This window comes from Capra hircus, chromosome 22, assembly GCF_001704415.2.
Source record: "Capra hircus breed San Clemente chromosome 22, ASM170441v1, whole genome shotgun sequence".
NCBI classification, from domain to species: domain Eukaryota; kingdom Metazoa; phylum Chordata; class Mammalia; order Artiodactyla; family Bovidae; genus Capra; species Capra hircus.
The window spans coordinates 10,540,719-10,555,864 of NC_030829.1; the positions used below are offsets into that span (position 1 = coordinate 10,540,719).

Genomic DNA, 15,146 nt, shown 5'->3' on the forward strand with positions numbered 1-15,146 from the left:
GCAGGGGGCGCGGGTTTGATCCCTGGTCAGGAACTAGATCTCACAAGCTGCAACTAAAGGTACCACATGCTACAACAAACACCAAGTGCAGTCAAATAAGAAAAGACATTTTGAAAAGTAAGTTACAGTCATTGGGTAGGATGTAAGCATTGGGGTAAACTGAGTGAAAAATGCATGGGACCTCTCTGTAGTATCTTTGTAACGTCTTATGAATCTGTAATTATTTCAAAATGGACAAGCACAGCAGGTGCAAGGGTGGGTCGGTACTATGGGTACCCCTTGCTAGAGCTTCCCCGTACTGTAGCCTCGGGGAGCTCCCCACATGTGCTCAAGTCTAAGGTGTACTTTGTGAAACTTACTATTTGAATATTTCTCCAAAATGGGAGTAAGCCCATTGAAGGGAGACACCCTGTACTGTAGCCTGAAGACTCAAGTCTTTGCATCGATCTTGTCTTTAGCTCCTCAACGGGGAGCTGAAGCAGCTGTACACGGCCATCACCCGGGCTCGGGTCAACCTCTGGATCTTTGATGAAAACCCAGAGAAGCGGGCTCCTGCATTCAAATATTTCATGAAGAGGAAATTTGTCGAAGTTGTGAAAACGGATGAAAACAAAGGTGAGCACTCAAAGTATTCTGGCTGTTGGCGAGAAAGCATGTTACTCTTCAGCTGCTCTATGGCCAGGTGTAAAGGGTATAGTTTTTGGAAAGCACTTTTTTTCCATATTCTTCTGAGAAATGAGTGTTCCTCTTTATTGCTGAAGTTCATGGGACAGTGGGGTTGTAATGAGATTGGGAGCATTGACTCCTTCAGGAAGAACTTTTATTTGTCCTTTAAAGGTGAGAGTCACGGGCAAAAGTTAGAGAAAATAGGCTTTATTGGAAGAAGACAAATTTCTGTGGGCTTTTGGGCAGCTGATTGGCAATATCTATTAAGATAAAGAAAGCATGTACCTTTTAACCCAGTGATTCCACTTCTAGGGATCCATCCAGAGATACTCTTGTATAAAATCTCCAAGATAACAATACATGCACCATTACAGCCCCACTGGTAATTATAAGAAACTAGATACGACTTAAGTGTCCTTGAACGTGAAACTGTTCCCAGTGGTTCCTCTGGTGTTGGACTGGTGGGTGTGAGGTTGTTAATTAGATACGAACCTCTTTAACTTTTCACCATAATACCCTTCTGTGCTTTTTGCAGTGTTTTGGTTTTTTTTTTAAGACCAACATTATCATGTATTGTTTTCATAATTTACAAAAGCTAACTAATTAAAAAATGAAATCAAGTTCTCCTGATGGGATAACTAGGAGAGAAATAATCAACTCTCTTGAAGAAGAAAACTGTTCTCTTTCTTGGGGGGAGGCTGGCTCCTCCAAGCCAGGGTGAATTCCTCTAAAGATGGGAGGAAAGTCCCAGGCTCCACAACAAACCAGTAAGCCAGTTTTATGGAGACTGTTTCCCGTTCCAGCCAAAGGCTCAGTCGGGGACTGGGGTTAGATGCTCTGTTTCTGGGACCTGAGCGTGGTGCTGTAAAGGGAAAAGTCGAAGATTTGAGGGTAAGCTGCCTTCTCGTTAGAACTCTCCACCTGTACAGCCGCAGGGTTTAATTCAGCTCCTACTTTCTCTCCTCGGCCTCCACTTCCTCAACTATTAATAAAAGCAAAATGAGTGGGTTGGCCTACCATGGTGGTTTTTATTCTTTCCGGCAGCTCATAGTCACTTTTGTGCTCACAATCTGGCACCCATTATAGGAGATCATCAAGATAGGACATTTTTTAAATTCTTTTTATTTTACATTGGAGTATAGGTGATAAACCGTGTTGTGTTAGTTTCAGGTGTAGAGCAAAGTGATTCCGTTATACACATACACGTATCTATTCTTTTTCAACTTCTTTTTTCCATTTAGGTCGTTGTGTAATAATACAGTTCCCTGTGATTTACAACAGGTCCTTATTGGTTATTTCAAAGATAGCAATTTTTTTTTTAATTTAAAAAATTCAAAATGAAATCCAAGATTGCTATTTATCTCTTGGCTGCGTGAAGAATACAAGAAATCCAGCGTTCGTTGTGAGTTGTGAGCTGCACATGGTAAAGTCTTTGAGGACACCTGTTTCTACCATGCGGGGAACTGGGGATGAGTGTGGTGACCTTGCAGTTGGGGGGCTTCTTCACTGCACACCTGCAGAGGTCACCGGCCAGGTGCAGAGATCCCGCAGGGCTTTGCTGCAGGAATAAGATGTCACCTGGGCACTCAGTGCACACGGTGTCACAGCCAGATGCTGCACAGTCAGCTTTGCACACAGCGCATGGCACCAGGGAGGGTCAGGCTGCAAGGGTTAGCATGTGCTTGTGTGCCTTCTAGACAGAGCTGGCCTGTCTGCCTGGCTCCTTTGGTTGACAGCCATTGCCCCGGGGGTCTCAGGTCGTTCCGGCTCAGATTTGGCTGTGGCATTTGCCAGAGAGTCAGCCTTTCTTGTGTTTCGTGAAGCTGTGGCTCGGAACCCCCAGGGAGTGTCGACCCCCGGCTGACGATGCTCGGGGGTCGTCAAAAGGGGAGGCCCAGTACAGTCACCACCAGCTGCTGAGGCTCATAGACGGGACCCACATGAGGTGGATGCGGTAGTCTGTATCCACCAACAAGAATGTGTCAGACTGTGGGAATCCCTGGGTGGTCTGGCGGTTAGGACTCTGCGCTTTCACTGCTGAGGGTCCAGGTTCGATCCCTGGTCAGGGAGCTAAGATCCCACAAGGTGCGTGGCCAGGAAAAAGAAAAAAAGAATGTGTTGGGTTGCTTCCTGTGACGGGAGCAAAGTGCACATTTGGAAATACTGTCACATCCCGTCACCTTGTCCCTTGCTAAAGCCCAGCATGGGAGTTTGCCAAGAGCAATGTGGCTTTGGGTTTTCAAGAAGGAATTAGAAATTACTGTCTGTCTTCTAATTCATGGCCACAGGAAAGGAAGGTAACACAGTTCAAAAAAACAAAGAGTGTCCTTTCTCACCCCCACTTCCTTCTCCCCAAACCCTCCATGACCTGGCTTGGTAAGCTAAACTCTGTGTTACATGACTGCTAGACAGACAGCACAGGCGTTCATCTGTTCCAGCTGTCCCAACAAAGTACCACGGACTGGGTGGCTTACACAGCAGAAATTATTGTCTCAGTTCCGGAGGCTAGAAGTCTAAGATCAATCAAGCTGTTAGTGGTTTGGTTTCTTCTGAGGCCCCTCTTCTTGCTTGCGTACTGTCCTTCCTCTGTGTCAGCTCCTGGTGTCTCTTTCTATGTGTTAATCTCTCTTTTCTTTCCTGTTTTTTGGCCACACCACACGGCATGCAGGATCTTAGTTCCCTGGCCAGGGACCAGACCCGTGCCCACTGCAGTGGAAGCTCAGAGTCTTCACCGCTAGATTGGCAGGGAAGTCTCTATAAGGAATCCCTTCTTATGCTTAGTCACCGGTGTGGTTTCCATGTCACACTTCGGTTTGCGACCCTGTGTACCATAGCCTTTATTTTCTTGGGCTGTAGCTTGACTGCAGCCATGAAATTAAAAGATGCTTGCTCCTTGGAAGAAAAACCATGACCAACTTAGACAGCATATTCAAAAGCAGAGACATTACTTTGTTGACAAAGGTCCATCTAGTCAAAGCTATGGTTTTTCCAGTAGTCATGTATGGGTGTGAGATTTGGACCATAAAGAAAGCTGAGAACTGAAGAACTGATGCTTTTGAACTGTGATGTTGGAGAAGACTCTTGAGAGTCCCTTGTATTGCAAGGAGATCAAACCAGGCAATACTAAAGGAAATCACTCCTGAATATCCATTGTAAGGACTGATGCTGAAACTCCAATCCTTCAGCCACCTGATGTGAAGAACTGACTCATTGGAAAAGACCTTAACCACCTCTTTAAAGACTCTGTCTCCAAATATAGTCAAACTCCAAGCGACAAAGTTTAGGGCTTCAACGCTTGAAATTTGTTACAACAAAATCGAGCCATTAACAACAGGTTTCAGTGAAGGAATCTGCAGAGAGGCAAACCCATGTTTCTCTTTCCTTTTAGACCTTGATGATAGCATGTTTGTTAAGACCTCAACCCCTGAGGAGTGGATCGCACAAGGAGATTACTACGCTAAACACCAGTGCTGGAAGGTAAGTGGTGCGTCTGCGTGTCCTGGGGCCTCATCGGGCCTCACCAGCCGGTCTCTCATCCCTGCATTCGTCACCGGAACGAGGGGGTCATGGGTCATGTTGCTGGTGCTGCTCTTGCCTCTGTAACATCAGGTCACCCGCCAGCAGAAAGCTCCCTCTCCTCCTCCTCCCCCTGTACAGTCAAGACAGCCTTTCACTTTCAAGTGCCAGCAGGTGATTACAGGAAGAGGGAGGGTCCCGGCCTCTGCCTGCTGAGGAGTCCCATCGGGAGGGACGGGGAACAGGCTGCACTCCCCAGGGGAGAAGCTGTAGAGCTGCTCCATAAGGGGAATGGGAAGCGTGAAAGCCTGTGGCCACCCGTGCCGTCAGGCGTGAGGGAGAAGGCAGGTTGCACTGTTGTGTGTTTGGCTGTGTCAGGATAGGATTTCCATAAACCTGCAGCTGCAGAAGTTGACTGAGCCCTGAGCTGTATTCACTGCCCATCCTTCTTGTAATCGGCAAAGAACATTAAGCACCTGGCTGTTGTTATAAAACCAAGACTTTTTTCTTTTTTTCTTTTTCAGAGAGGGGATATGGAGGGACTGTGTGAGCAGTGGGTATTGGGTATGAAATAGGAAAACCATATTCACTCTTTCCCTTACTCCCTGCAGAACACAGCTGGTGTTATACATGTTGCCCATGGATTTCCAATGCTTTATCCCTTTGAAAATACCTTTTGAATGTTTACCTCTAAAATATTTCGAGGGGAGCAGCACGAATGAGACTGTTATAAAAAGCCTCCTGCTCACCTGAGTTTATTTTGGCTCTGCACAAAGGCTTTGGGACTCAGGAGGCGTACTGATTTTGGCTGCATGTCAGTGAGTGTCCCAGAACCACCGTACAAATGGAAACCCCTTGAGATTCGTTCACTGACCATATTCCTGTTGAGCAGTGAGCCCTGCATTGTGTTTAGGTCGGGGGGCTGTGACGGTAGGCATGACAGATGTACAGAACAGGGCACGGTGCTGGCTGTCCCCTGTGTCATAGATGAATGACCAGCTGCCTTCAGAGCCACCTGTCATGCATGGAGAAGCCAGGGAAGGCTGCTTTGAGGGGAGCCTTGGCCTGGGACCTGTAGGACACATGAAGTTAACCAGGCAGAGGAGGGATGGAAGAGCATTTCAATCAGAGGGAAGAATGTGTGCAAAGGCCCTGTAGCAGAAAGGAGCATGGCACGGGTCAGCAATGAGAGGAGACCCACAAGACTGGGGAGTCTGGGACAGAGAGTCTGGGGTGGGGGTAGGGGGACAGATGATGTCCTCTCCAGGACATCAGTAAGTTCCACTTAATCCTTCCCTTCCCCACCCTGAGACCTAATCTCTACATGCTGGGCAGAACGTGAACTTCTGCCTTGGAGACACGATGTCAGCAGCTTTCTGCCAGCAGGACACAGGCCGACTCCCCTGGGACAGAGATCTGCCACTTTCTGTTTGCTCCACCCAGGTCTGCATGTGGCAAAGTTCTGGTCAGTCATCTTCTGGGATGTGTGTTGGCACAGCGGCTCTGTCCCCATTTCTACCCCTGCTCCACCAATCCTGCCCACTAGCCTTGGTTGTTACCGACTAGAGGGGACCTGTGTTGCACCCAGAAAAGCTGCTGGGTGACCTTGGGCCAGTTTGTTCATGTCCTTGACCTGAGGATGCTATCAAATACAGTGAGAAGGATGAAACATCTCCTGACTGGCTGTTGAAGATGAGATGAGAGTGTTGTTATGGTGACCTGTAAAAACATGTCTGAAGTGCCTTTTCCATGGCTTCTGGGTTTACCAAAAAGAAGCTTTGAGTCTGAAGTGTTAACCGTGAACTCTGTTGGGCTTTATCCTCTCTGGCTGTTTTCGTCAACATCTCAGCATCTTGCCCCTCCTCTTGAATTCGGCCACAGTGAGGCCCCTCCTCTTGAATTCGGCTGCAGTGAAGCCCAGAGCTTTGTGCCAACGTGGAACAACGCACGCTCTAACTCTTATTCCTGCGTCCCCTCCATGACCTTGCTGGGAATAGAAACCTTTGGTCTATTCCAGGTTGCTGCCAAATGTTACCAGAAGGGAGGGGCGCTTGAGAAGGAGAAGCTGGCTCTGGCCCACAACACTGCCCTGAACATGAAATCCAAGAAAGTCAGCCTCAAGTAAGAGTCCTGGGGGGAAGGGGGGCCTTCCCTGGTGGTCCAGTGGTTAAGACCCTGCCTTCCAATGCAGGTTGTACAGGTCTGATCCCACATGCCTTGAGGCCAAAAGCCAAAACATAGAACAGAAGCGATACTGTAACAAATTCAATAAAGCCTTTAACAATGGTCCCTAGATGTTCATTAACAGCTGAATGGCTAAAGAAGCTGTGGTCCCTATATACTGGATACTACTCAGCCATAAAAAGGAACGCATTTGAGTTAGCTCTAATGAGATGGATGGAAAGTGAAAGTTGCTCAGTTCTGTGCGACTCATTGCAAGCCCGTGGATATACAGTCCATGGAATTCTCCAGGCCAGAATACTGGAATGGGTAGCCTTTCCCTTCTCCAGGGAATCTTCCTAACCCAGAGATCGAACCCAGGTCTCCCGCCTTGCAGGCAGATTCTTTGTTGGCTGAGCCATAAGGGAAGCCCAAGAATACTGGAGTGGGTAGCCTTTCTCTTCTCCAAGGGATCTTCCTGACCCAGGAATCGAACAGGGGTCTCCTGCACTGCAGGCAGATTTTTTACCAACTGAGCTATGAGGGAAGCCCTAGTGAGGTGGATGAACCTAGAGCCTGTTATACAGAGTGAAGTAAGTCAGAAAGAGAAAAGCAAATACCACATGTCAGCACCTATATACAGAAGCTAGAAAGATGGTACTGATGAACCTATTTGCAGGGCAGGAATAGACACGCAGACATAGAGAACAGGCTTACGGACAAGGGCAGGGGGAGGAAGGAGGGGTGAGATGGAGAGAGCAGCATGGAAACATACACCACCATATATAAAACAGCCAATGGAAATTTGCTGTATGACTCAGGGAACTCAAACTGGGGGTCTGTAACCCAAAGTGATGGGGAAAGGTGGGATGTGGGAGGCAAGCGCAAGAGGGAGGAGACATATGCTCATCTATGGCTAATTCATGTTGATAATTTACCAATATTGTAAAGCAATTATCCTTCAATTAAAAATAAATAAATTTTAAAACAAAGAGTCTCAGGGGTCATTTCAAGCTTGCTCTGATGGGAGCCGCCAGTTCAGTTTATTGGTGTCGTAGCCCATGAAACCCTGTTCTGTTTCCCCTTCCCAGGGAAAAGCAGGTGGAGTATTTGGAGCTGGCTAAGACCTATTTGGAGTGCAAGGAGCCAAAGCTGTGCCTTAAGTGTCTGAGCTACGCCAAGGAGTTCCAGCTGTGTGCCCAGCTCTGCGAGCGGCTGGGAAAGGTACGCCCGGCCCACAGCTGCTCCTGGGAGAACTGGGCTCCACTGGGCAAGTGGAGGGGGGACCCCAGCCTCCCTCCTCCTCTATCAGGGAGGGCTCCTGTCCTCCCGAGAGAGAGGTTGGCCGTGTTGACTCTGTGGGTGGCCCTTCTCTCTCCATTTGCTCAAAGATTTAGATGGTTCCAAGGACTGTGTGCGTGTGTGTTTGTGTGTCCATGTCTCTACGAACATTTGTGACCCGTTGTTAACCACAGGGAGGCCACATGTTCACATAAGGGAAAACTGGTTTTCAAAGAGTCCTGCCTTCTCTTTTTCTGTGTTCAGTCTGGAGTCAGCCTGGGTGGACGGTCTGGCTCATACATGGTGGTTTCTCTGTGTCCCAGCACTTACTCTAGGTCTGCAGGGACCGGTCTGGCAGCTGCTAGCCACAAGTGGCTACCTAATGAAACATTTAAGTTAATTAAAGTGTAATAAACGCAAAAATTCAGTTCCGAAGTCTCCCAAGCCACATTCATTGCATGCTATGATGGAACATGTCCGTCATTCTAGAAGCGCCAGTGGAGAGATCTGGTGTCCAGGACACAGGACTGACAGCCTGGTCAGCCATGCGCAGCACAGACTGCTGTTGTCTGTAATGAGATGAACTCCCAGGGCGAGAGAGTTTTATGGCCATTTGGCATTGCTCTGACATCCGAGTGGTGATGATCTTCTTAGAGATTCATCTGTCCTCCTTTTTTATTGAGATATAATTGATGTGTATCATTATATTGGTTTTAATTGTACAACAGTAATGATTCGACTCAAAGATACATTACACAATGATCATGGCAGTAAGTTTAGTTAATGTCCGTCACCACGCACAGTGACAGTCTGTTTTTCTTATGACGAGAAAAATCTAAGATCACCTTTGTTTGTATGTGGGAGCTGAAAAACAAATGAACAAATATGACGAAACAGGAACAGATTCGCAGATATGGAGAACAAACCAGTGGTTACCAGAGAGGAGGGGGAAAATAGTTGAAGAGGATTAAGAGGCACAAACTACCAGGTATAAAATCAGTAAGTTACAAGATACAATGTACAGCCCAGGGAGTATAGCCAATACTTAATAGTAGCTATGTATGGAGTGTAATCTGTAAAAATATCAAATTCAGGTATTTACACCTGAAGCTAATATAATATTGTAAATAAACTATATTACAATAAAAAAATTTCTTTAAGATCTACCCTGTCATCAACTTTCAAATATACAATGCAATATTATTAACTAATCAAATCCTGTACATGGAGCAGTTCATTTCAAATTAAGAAAGTTTTATTGATGTATAGCTGAAGTACAGTAATATTAATGTTAACAGTGCTCAGTGTAGTGATTCACGATTTTTAAAGGTTATACTCTATTTATAGTCATTATAAAGTACTAGCTCTATCCCCCATATTGTACAAAATATCCTGTGGCTTATTTTATACCTCTTAACACTCTACTTCTCTCTTGCCCCTCCCCCGACTCTGGTAACCACTCTTTTGTTCACCATATCTGTGAGTCTCCTTTTATGTTTTATTCCCTGGTGTGTTATATTTTTTTAGATTTCACATGTAAGTGATATCATACAGTATTTTTCTGACTTTTTTTTCACTTAACATAATGTCCCCAAGTCCATCCATGTTTCTGCCAGTGGCAGAATTTCTTTGTTTTTTTATGGTTGAATAGTATTCCACTGTGTGTATGTACCATATCTTTATTCAGTCATCTGTGGATGGACACTTAGGTGGTTCCCATATCTTGGCTACTGTAAATAATACGAAGCAGTTCGTTTTACTGTAGCTGTTGTGGTGGGTTGGATGTGCAGCCATCTGGTCCTTACCAGATGTATTTCTGCCTGCATTGAGCATTATACCCTCTAGTAGGGAGCAGAGTGTCTGTGTCTGTATGTGAATTGGAGGAACTCCTGAACCAAGGCTTTGGGCAGGGTGGGGATGGTACCTACTGGGAAGTTTGAAGTGTGGCCCCCAGTCAGTGTCAGAAAAGGTAAGATGCTCCCCCCTCCCACGGCTCACCCCATGTGTACTATGGTATGTGACTCATTAGGATGTGGGAGAAGGAGGTGGAATGGGGACTTCAGTGTGGGTAGGAAGTTTGAATAGTAAGATTCCAGGAGCCAGATGGTTTCCAAACTCTCCATCTTCCTTTGTCTCCCAGCCTCCAGTCCCCACGGCACCCCCTTGGGCCCTAAGCAGTGACAGCTGCAAGGGACAGGCCTGAACCTGTCACGTTTCCCTGTTTGCCTGGCAGCACCTGTGCAGGCTGAGCCAGAGACCCCATCCTTGTCTGCTCATCTTGCCTCCCCAAGGCTGCCAAGCTCCGCCTCTGAAAATGAGATGGGGTCCAGGAGGGCAGATGTCCAGCCCGTGTCCCTTTCTACGACCTCAGTCCCTTCAAGATGTGGAGGCCACCCTGTTCCTGGAGACACGCCTGCCCACCTTCCTCATGTCCCCATGGTTGACCACTGGGGCCACCTCCTTTTGCCTTCTCTCTCTAGCAGATTCCAGCATCTCGGAGCCCCATCCGGGGGAGAGTCTGGTCCCTTTCTTTGCTCAAGCCCCTCCCTGGAAGGATGTTTGTTCAACCCTCAGCCAGCATGAGACCTCTTGTGGTCATCCAGCAAACTAAGCCAGCATGATACAAATTGACCATCTTTTGCAAAATCCCTAGGCCAAACGACCTGTCTGTTCCCTGCCCCCAAACACGTGCTGATCCTGGGGAGAGGGTGTGTGCGGAGGGCCATGGGGGCAGGAGGTTTCCTTTTAGGGATTCCTCTGCCTTGCCTGCTTGCTGCCTCTCTAAAGAGCAGCACGGTTTCCCTGGAAACTGCTCAGGGCCCTTGCTCTGGGTGCTGGAGCCCAGAGACCCACTTGGGGGCCTGCTTAAAACAGTCAGCCCTCCTCTCTCTCCATCCACTTGGGTGCACGCTTGCACCTAACGGCGCCTGTGTTCACCCCAGGGGTTTCCTTCTGAGTAGTCAGCCTTTTTGAGGAGAGGAAAAGGTGGCTAGAGGTTATGATTATGGAGATTAGAAGATGGGTCTCGGAGTTCCCTGGTCTGTGAGGTCTTTGGATGTAGCAAAAATGCACACCTGAATCTTGTTCATATTTTGGCATTCTGTGTCGCTTCTCTTGTTAAATAAAACCCAGCTGAGGTTTATTAGAGGGTCTCGCATATTGCATTTTTTGGTCCCAGTTTGATTCTGTTTTCTCTTTGGAACACAGATGCAGCCAGTCAAGTTAGGAAATGAAATATTCAACAAATAAGTAGACCCCCCGCTCCCTCCCGGGGGTGTGCCCGGTACTGTGGGTGCTTGGCGACCAGCAGGCAGCAGAGCAGGGGCCTCTGCCTTTGTAGTTTCCCTTTCTAGCGTGGGAGGGAGACGCCAGAGCCAGTAGTGTAGTACAGAAGATGTCTGCGGGGATGAGGGCTGGCAGAGGGGACAGAGGATGTCAAGTGTTGGTTGGTGTTTTTTTAAAGAATCTTTTTTTAAAATGTGGACCGCTTTTAAAATCTATATTGAATTTGTTACAACATTGTTTCTGTTTTATGTTTGGGTTTTTTTGGCTTTGAAGCATGTGAGATCTTAGCTCCCCAACCAGGGATAGAACCCGCCCCCACCCCCCGCTTGCATTGGAAGACGAAGTCTTAACCATTGGACCCCCAGAGAAGTCTCATGGTGTTGCTGTTTGAGATGGAGGCAGGGTCAGGGAGCTGACTTTTGCACAGAGATCACGATAGCTGGAGGGCGTTGTGGACAAAAGCCCCTAAGGTGGGAGAGTGTGGTCGAGTTTGAAAAACAGTAAGGAAGCCAGTTTGACCAGAGCAGAGGGAGTGGGGTCAAAATGGTAAAATGAGCCAGAGAGGATGGCTAGAACAAATCAGATAGGATCTCGTGGTTCATGGTGCGCTCACTCGCGTCTGGGACTGTAGCCCTTGAGGCTTCTCTGTGCATGGAATTTCCCAGGCAAGGATGCTGGAGAGGGTTGCCGCTTCCTCCACCAGGGGGACCTCTCCGACCCAGGGATCAAGCTGCGTCTCTTCCGTGTCCTGCGTTGGCGCCACATGGGAATCCCCAGTCCATGGTATGAATGCTTGCTCGGTCACTTCAGTCGTGTCTGACTCCATGCGACCCTAAGGACTGTAGCCCACTGGGCTCCTCTGTCCATGGGATCCTCCAGGCAAGAATACTAGGGTAGACTGCAGGTCCATGATAGGGACTGGATTTGTTCGGGCCTGAGGGGGAGCCAGTGAAAGTACTGATTGGAGGAATGATGTGAAACAACTTATTGGAATGAGAGAGCTCAGTAGGCAGTGAGAGCAGAAGCAGAAAGACTAGTTAGGAGGGTCGAGTAGTGGCTTAGGCTCAGATGTTTTAGCTTGGATTGCCTCCCAGTGGTGCAGGTGCTGAGAAGTCCTGTCCAGTCCAAGAAATGTTGGGAGAGCCAAGTCAATGGAATTCAAGATTCCCCCACTGCAGATTGCCAGTTCATGCCTTTTGTCTAGTTTTCTCGAATGTCTTTTTCTTATGTTTGCGGGAATCCATCTTATGTTCTAGACCTGCCTACTCTTGTATAGTAACCAGTGGCCACATGTGGCAATTTACATTAAAATTAACTAAATGAAACTTAAAAATTCAGTCCCTCGTTTGCACTGTTCACACATTCCCCGTGCCCACTGTTCACACGTGTGCCTAGTTGCTCAGCTGTGTCTGACTCTTTGCGACCCCATGGACTGTAACCTCTTCTGTCCGTGGAATTCTCCAGGCAAGAATACTGGAGTGAGTAATCTTCTCCAGGGGATCTTCCCAACCCAGGAATCGAACCCAGGTCTCCCCCATTGCAGGCGCCCCATCTGAGCCACCAGGGAAGCCTCCACATGTGTCTAGTGGATACAGAATTGGACAGATAGATGGATAAACAGATATAGAACATTTCCATCTTCACAAAAGACTCCCTCTGACAGTGCTGGTCTAGATATAATGTTTCCATTCTCTCTGTTAACTTCGTTTCATACGCCCTTAGTTGAACAGTTTAGATGTGCAGTTGACCCTTAAACAGTGTTGGTGTTGCTCTGACCCTCCACGCAGCTGAAAGTCCATGTGTAATTTACACTTGTCCCTCTGTATCTGAGGTGCCTGTGTCCTCAGTTCCACAGCAGGAATTCAACCAACTAAAGACCGAGTAGCACTGTAGTACTTATTACTGAAAAAAAGAATCTGTGTCAAGTGAACCCATGAAGGTCAAATCTGTGTTGTCAACTGTAATCAAATCCATCAATATCTCCCCCGACGTTTGTGTGTTTTGAGTTTTGTTGAAGACTTTCTTGACCTCAAAGTCAGCGATATTCTCATACATTCTCCTCCAATGTAGCTTTCCTGGTAGCTGAGACAGTTAGGATTCTGACTGCAATGCAGGAGACTTGGGTTCGATCCCTGGGTCAGGAAGATCTCCTGGAGGAGGAAACAGAAACCCACTCCAGTATTCTTGCCTAGAGAATTCCATGGGCAGAGAGCCTGGAAGTCCATGGGATACTAAAGAGTTAGATAAGACTTAGCAACTAACACACACACACGCACACACACACTCCTCCAATAGCTTTCTCACTTAGACCTGTAACCACCCAGAGCTTCTATTTGTGTATGGTGTGAGGTTGGAATTTCACTTTATTTTTCCTCATGAAAAGAATTAGTTTTCCTAAATTACCTAGGTTTGAGTGTTTTCCACTGGATTCTAACAGATTCCAGACATACAAACATCCTCTTTATTATTTATGGTTTTGGTTTCCTTTTAAGATGAAAAATTGTTATAAATGTTCTGAACAAAATTTTACTCTGTCCTAGGTAAGAGATGCCGCCTATTTCTATAAGCGAAGTCAGTGTTACAAAGATGCTTCCCGATGCTTTGAGCAGATTCAGGAATTTGATCTAGCCCTCAAAATGTACTGCCAAGAGGAGCTGTTTGAAGAAGCTGCTATGGCAGTGGAAAAGTAGGTGGTTTTATTCTCTTCCTTCCTTTTCCCCATCCCCAAGCCCTACCTTTCCATTGCTCCTTGGGGAGGTGTTATCTTGCTCTTTTTTTTGTTTTTATCCCTGACCATGAGGCTTGTGGGATCTTACTTCCCTGACCAGGAATCAAACCCGTGCTCCCTGTAGTGGAAGCACCAAGTCGTAACCACTGGTCCACCAGGGAAGTCCCTATCTCTTCTGAAGTGGCTTGACCAGTCACCCTCCTTACACTTGAGTGGTGGCCTTGGTGCTGAGTCAAGAGTTCCTTGAACACAGTGTCATGAGGAGAAGGGGCAGAAGAAGATGAAGGATGTATTGCAAGTATGTATATCACATGCCCAGCAGTTTCCTGTTGATGGTTCTGACCTTTCCACCTTTACCAGCTGAGTTGACAGTTTCACTGATGTGGGCGGATAGAGGTCAGAGCTCTAGTGGGCAGTCAGGGTGGTGGTTCATCGTGATCTACCGGCAGACACCCAGCCAGGCACTGATACTTGTGTATATCACATGTATGTACACATGCCCGTAGCTATAGGACACACAAGTTTCATACATGACCTAGAGGAGCCTCCTTGAGCCTTCAGCCTAACTGATGTTCCAAAGATGAAGTGGAGACAGATGGGGTTAACAGCTGATAAGGACTCTAGAAAACATCAGACCTCCTGATGCCTCCTGGTAGGAGGTCTTCCAGGCGGAAGGAGACAGCTAGAATTGCAGAGGCTGCTGTTCTGCATTTCTGCTCAGCAGCTCCTGGAAAATTAAGCTGTGGCTTGGTTCCGTATTTTCTTTGCTTTCTACCAAATTATACATGTGACAAAATGAACGGGATTGACCAGGTGTTCAAACTTTATATTTTTAAGTTAGCATTTATTAAAGTATATCATATATTTTTAAAAAGCACGTAATAATTACACTTGTATAAAGAAAGAAAGAAAGTGAAGTCACTTAGTCGTGTCCGACTCTTTGCAACCCCATGGACTGTAGCCTACCACGCTCCTCCATCTATGAGATTTTCCAGGCAAGAGCACTGGAGTGGGTTGCTGTTTCCTTCGCCAGGGGATCTTCCCGACCCAGGGATCGAACCCGGGTCTCCCGCGTTGTAGGCAGACGCTGTACAGTCTGAGCCACCAGCGAAGTCCACACTTGTATAACCAGCACCTAGATAAAGAAATTGAGTTTTATGTTTAGAAATGGAACAGTAAGTGTCTAGTGTCACAGTTAGTAAACGAACATATTTCTTTATCCAGGTCTTTGGTGCTATTGGAGAAGGAAATGGCAACCCACTCCAGTATTCTTGCCTGGAGAATCCCATGGACAGAGGAGCCTGGCTGGCTACAGTCCATGGGGTCACAAAGAGTCGGACACGACTGAGCGACTTCACTTTCACTTGGTGCTATTATGCATAAGATACACACAGCATGTATATATTAGTCAGCTCAGGCTGCCGTAATGAAATGCCATAGATTGGGTGGCTTAAAGAACACAAATTTATTTTCTCATAGTTTTGGAGGCTAGAAGTTCACGATCCAGGCT

General features: G+C 47.1%; 1 protein-coding gene across 1 annotated transcript in view; it reads left to right on the forward strand.

Moving 5' to 3' along the window:
* TRANK1 (tetratricopeptide repeat and ankyrin repeat containing 1) overlaps positions 1–15,146 on the forward strand; it is a 95,892-nt gene that overhangs the window by 72,301 nt on the left and 8,445 nt on the right. The window contains 5 exon segments of the mRNA XM_018067182.1: positions 459–615; positions 4,055–4,143; positions 6,200–6,303; positions 7,434–7,566; positions 13,449–13,594. Coding sequence (XP_017922671.1) covers positions 459–615; positions 4,055–4,143; positions 6,200–6,303; positions 7,434–7,566; positions 13,449–13,594 — 629 coding nt within the window.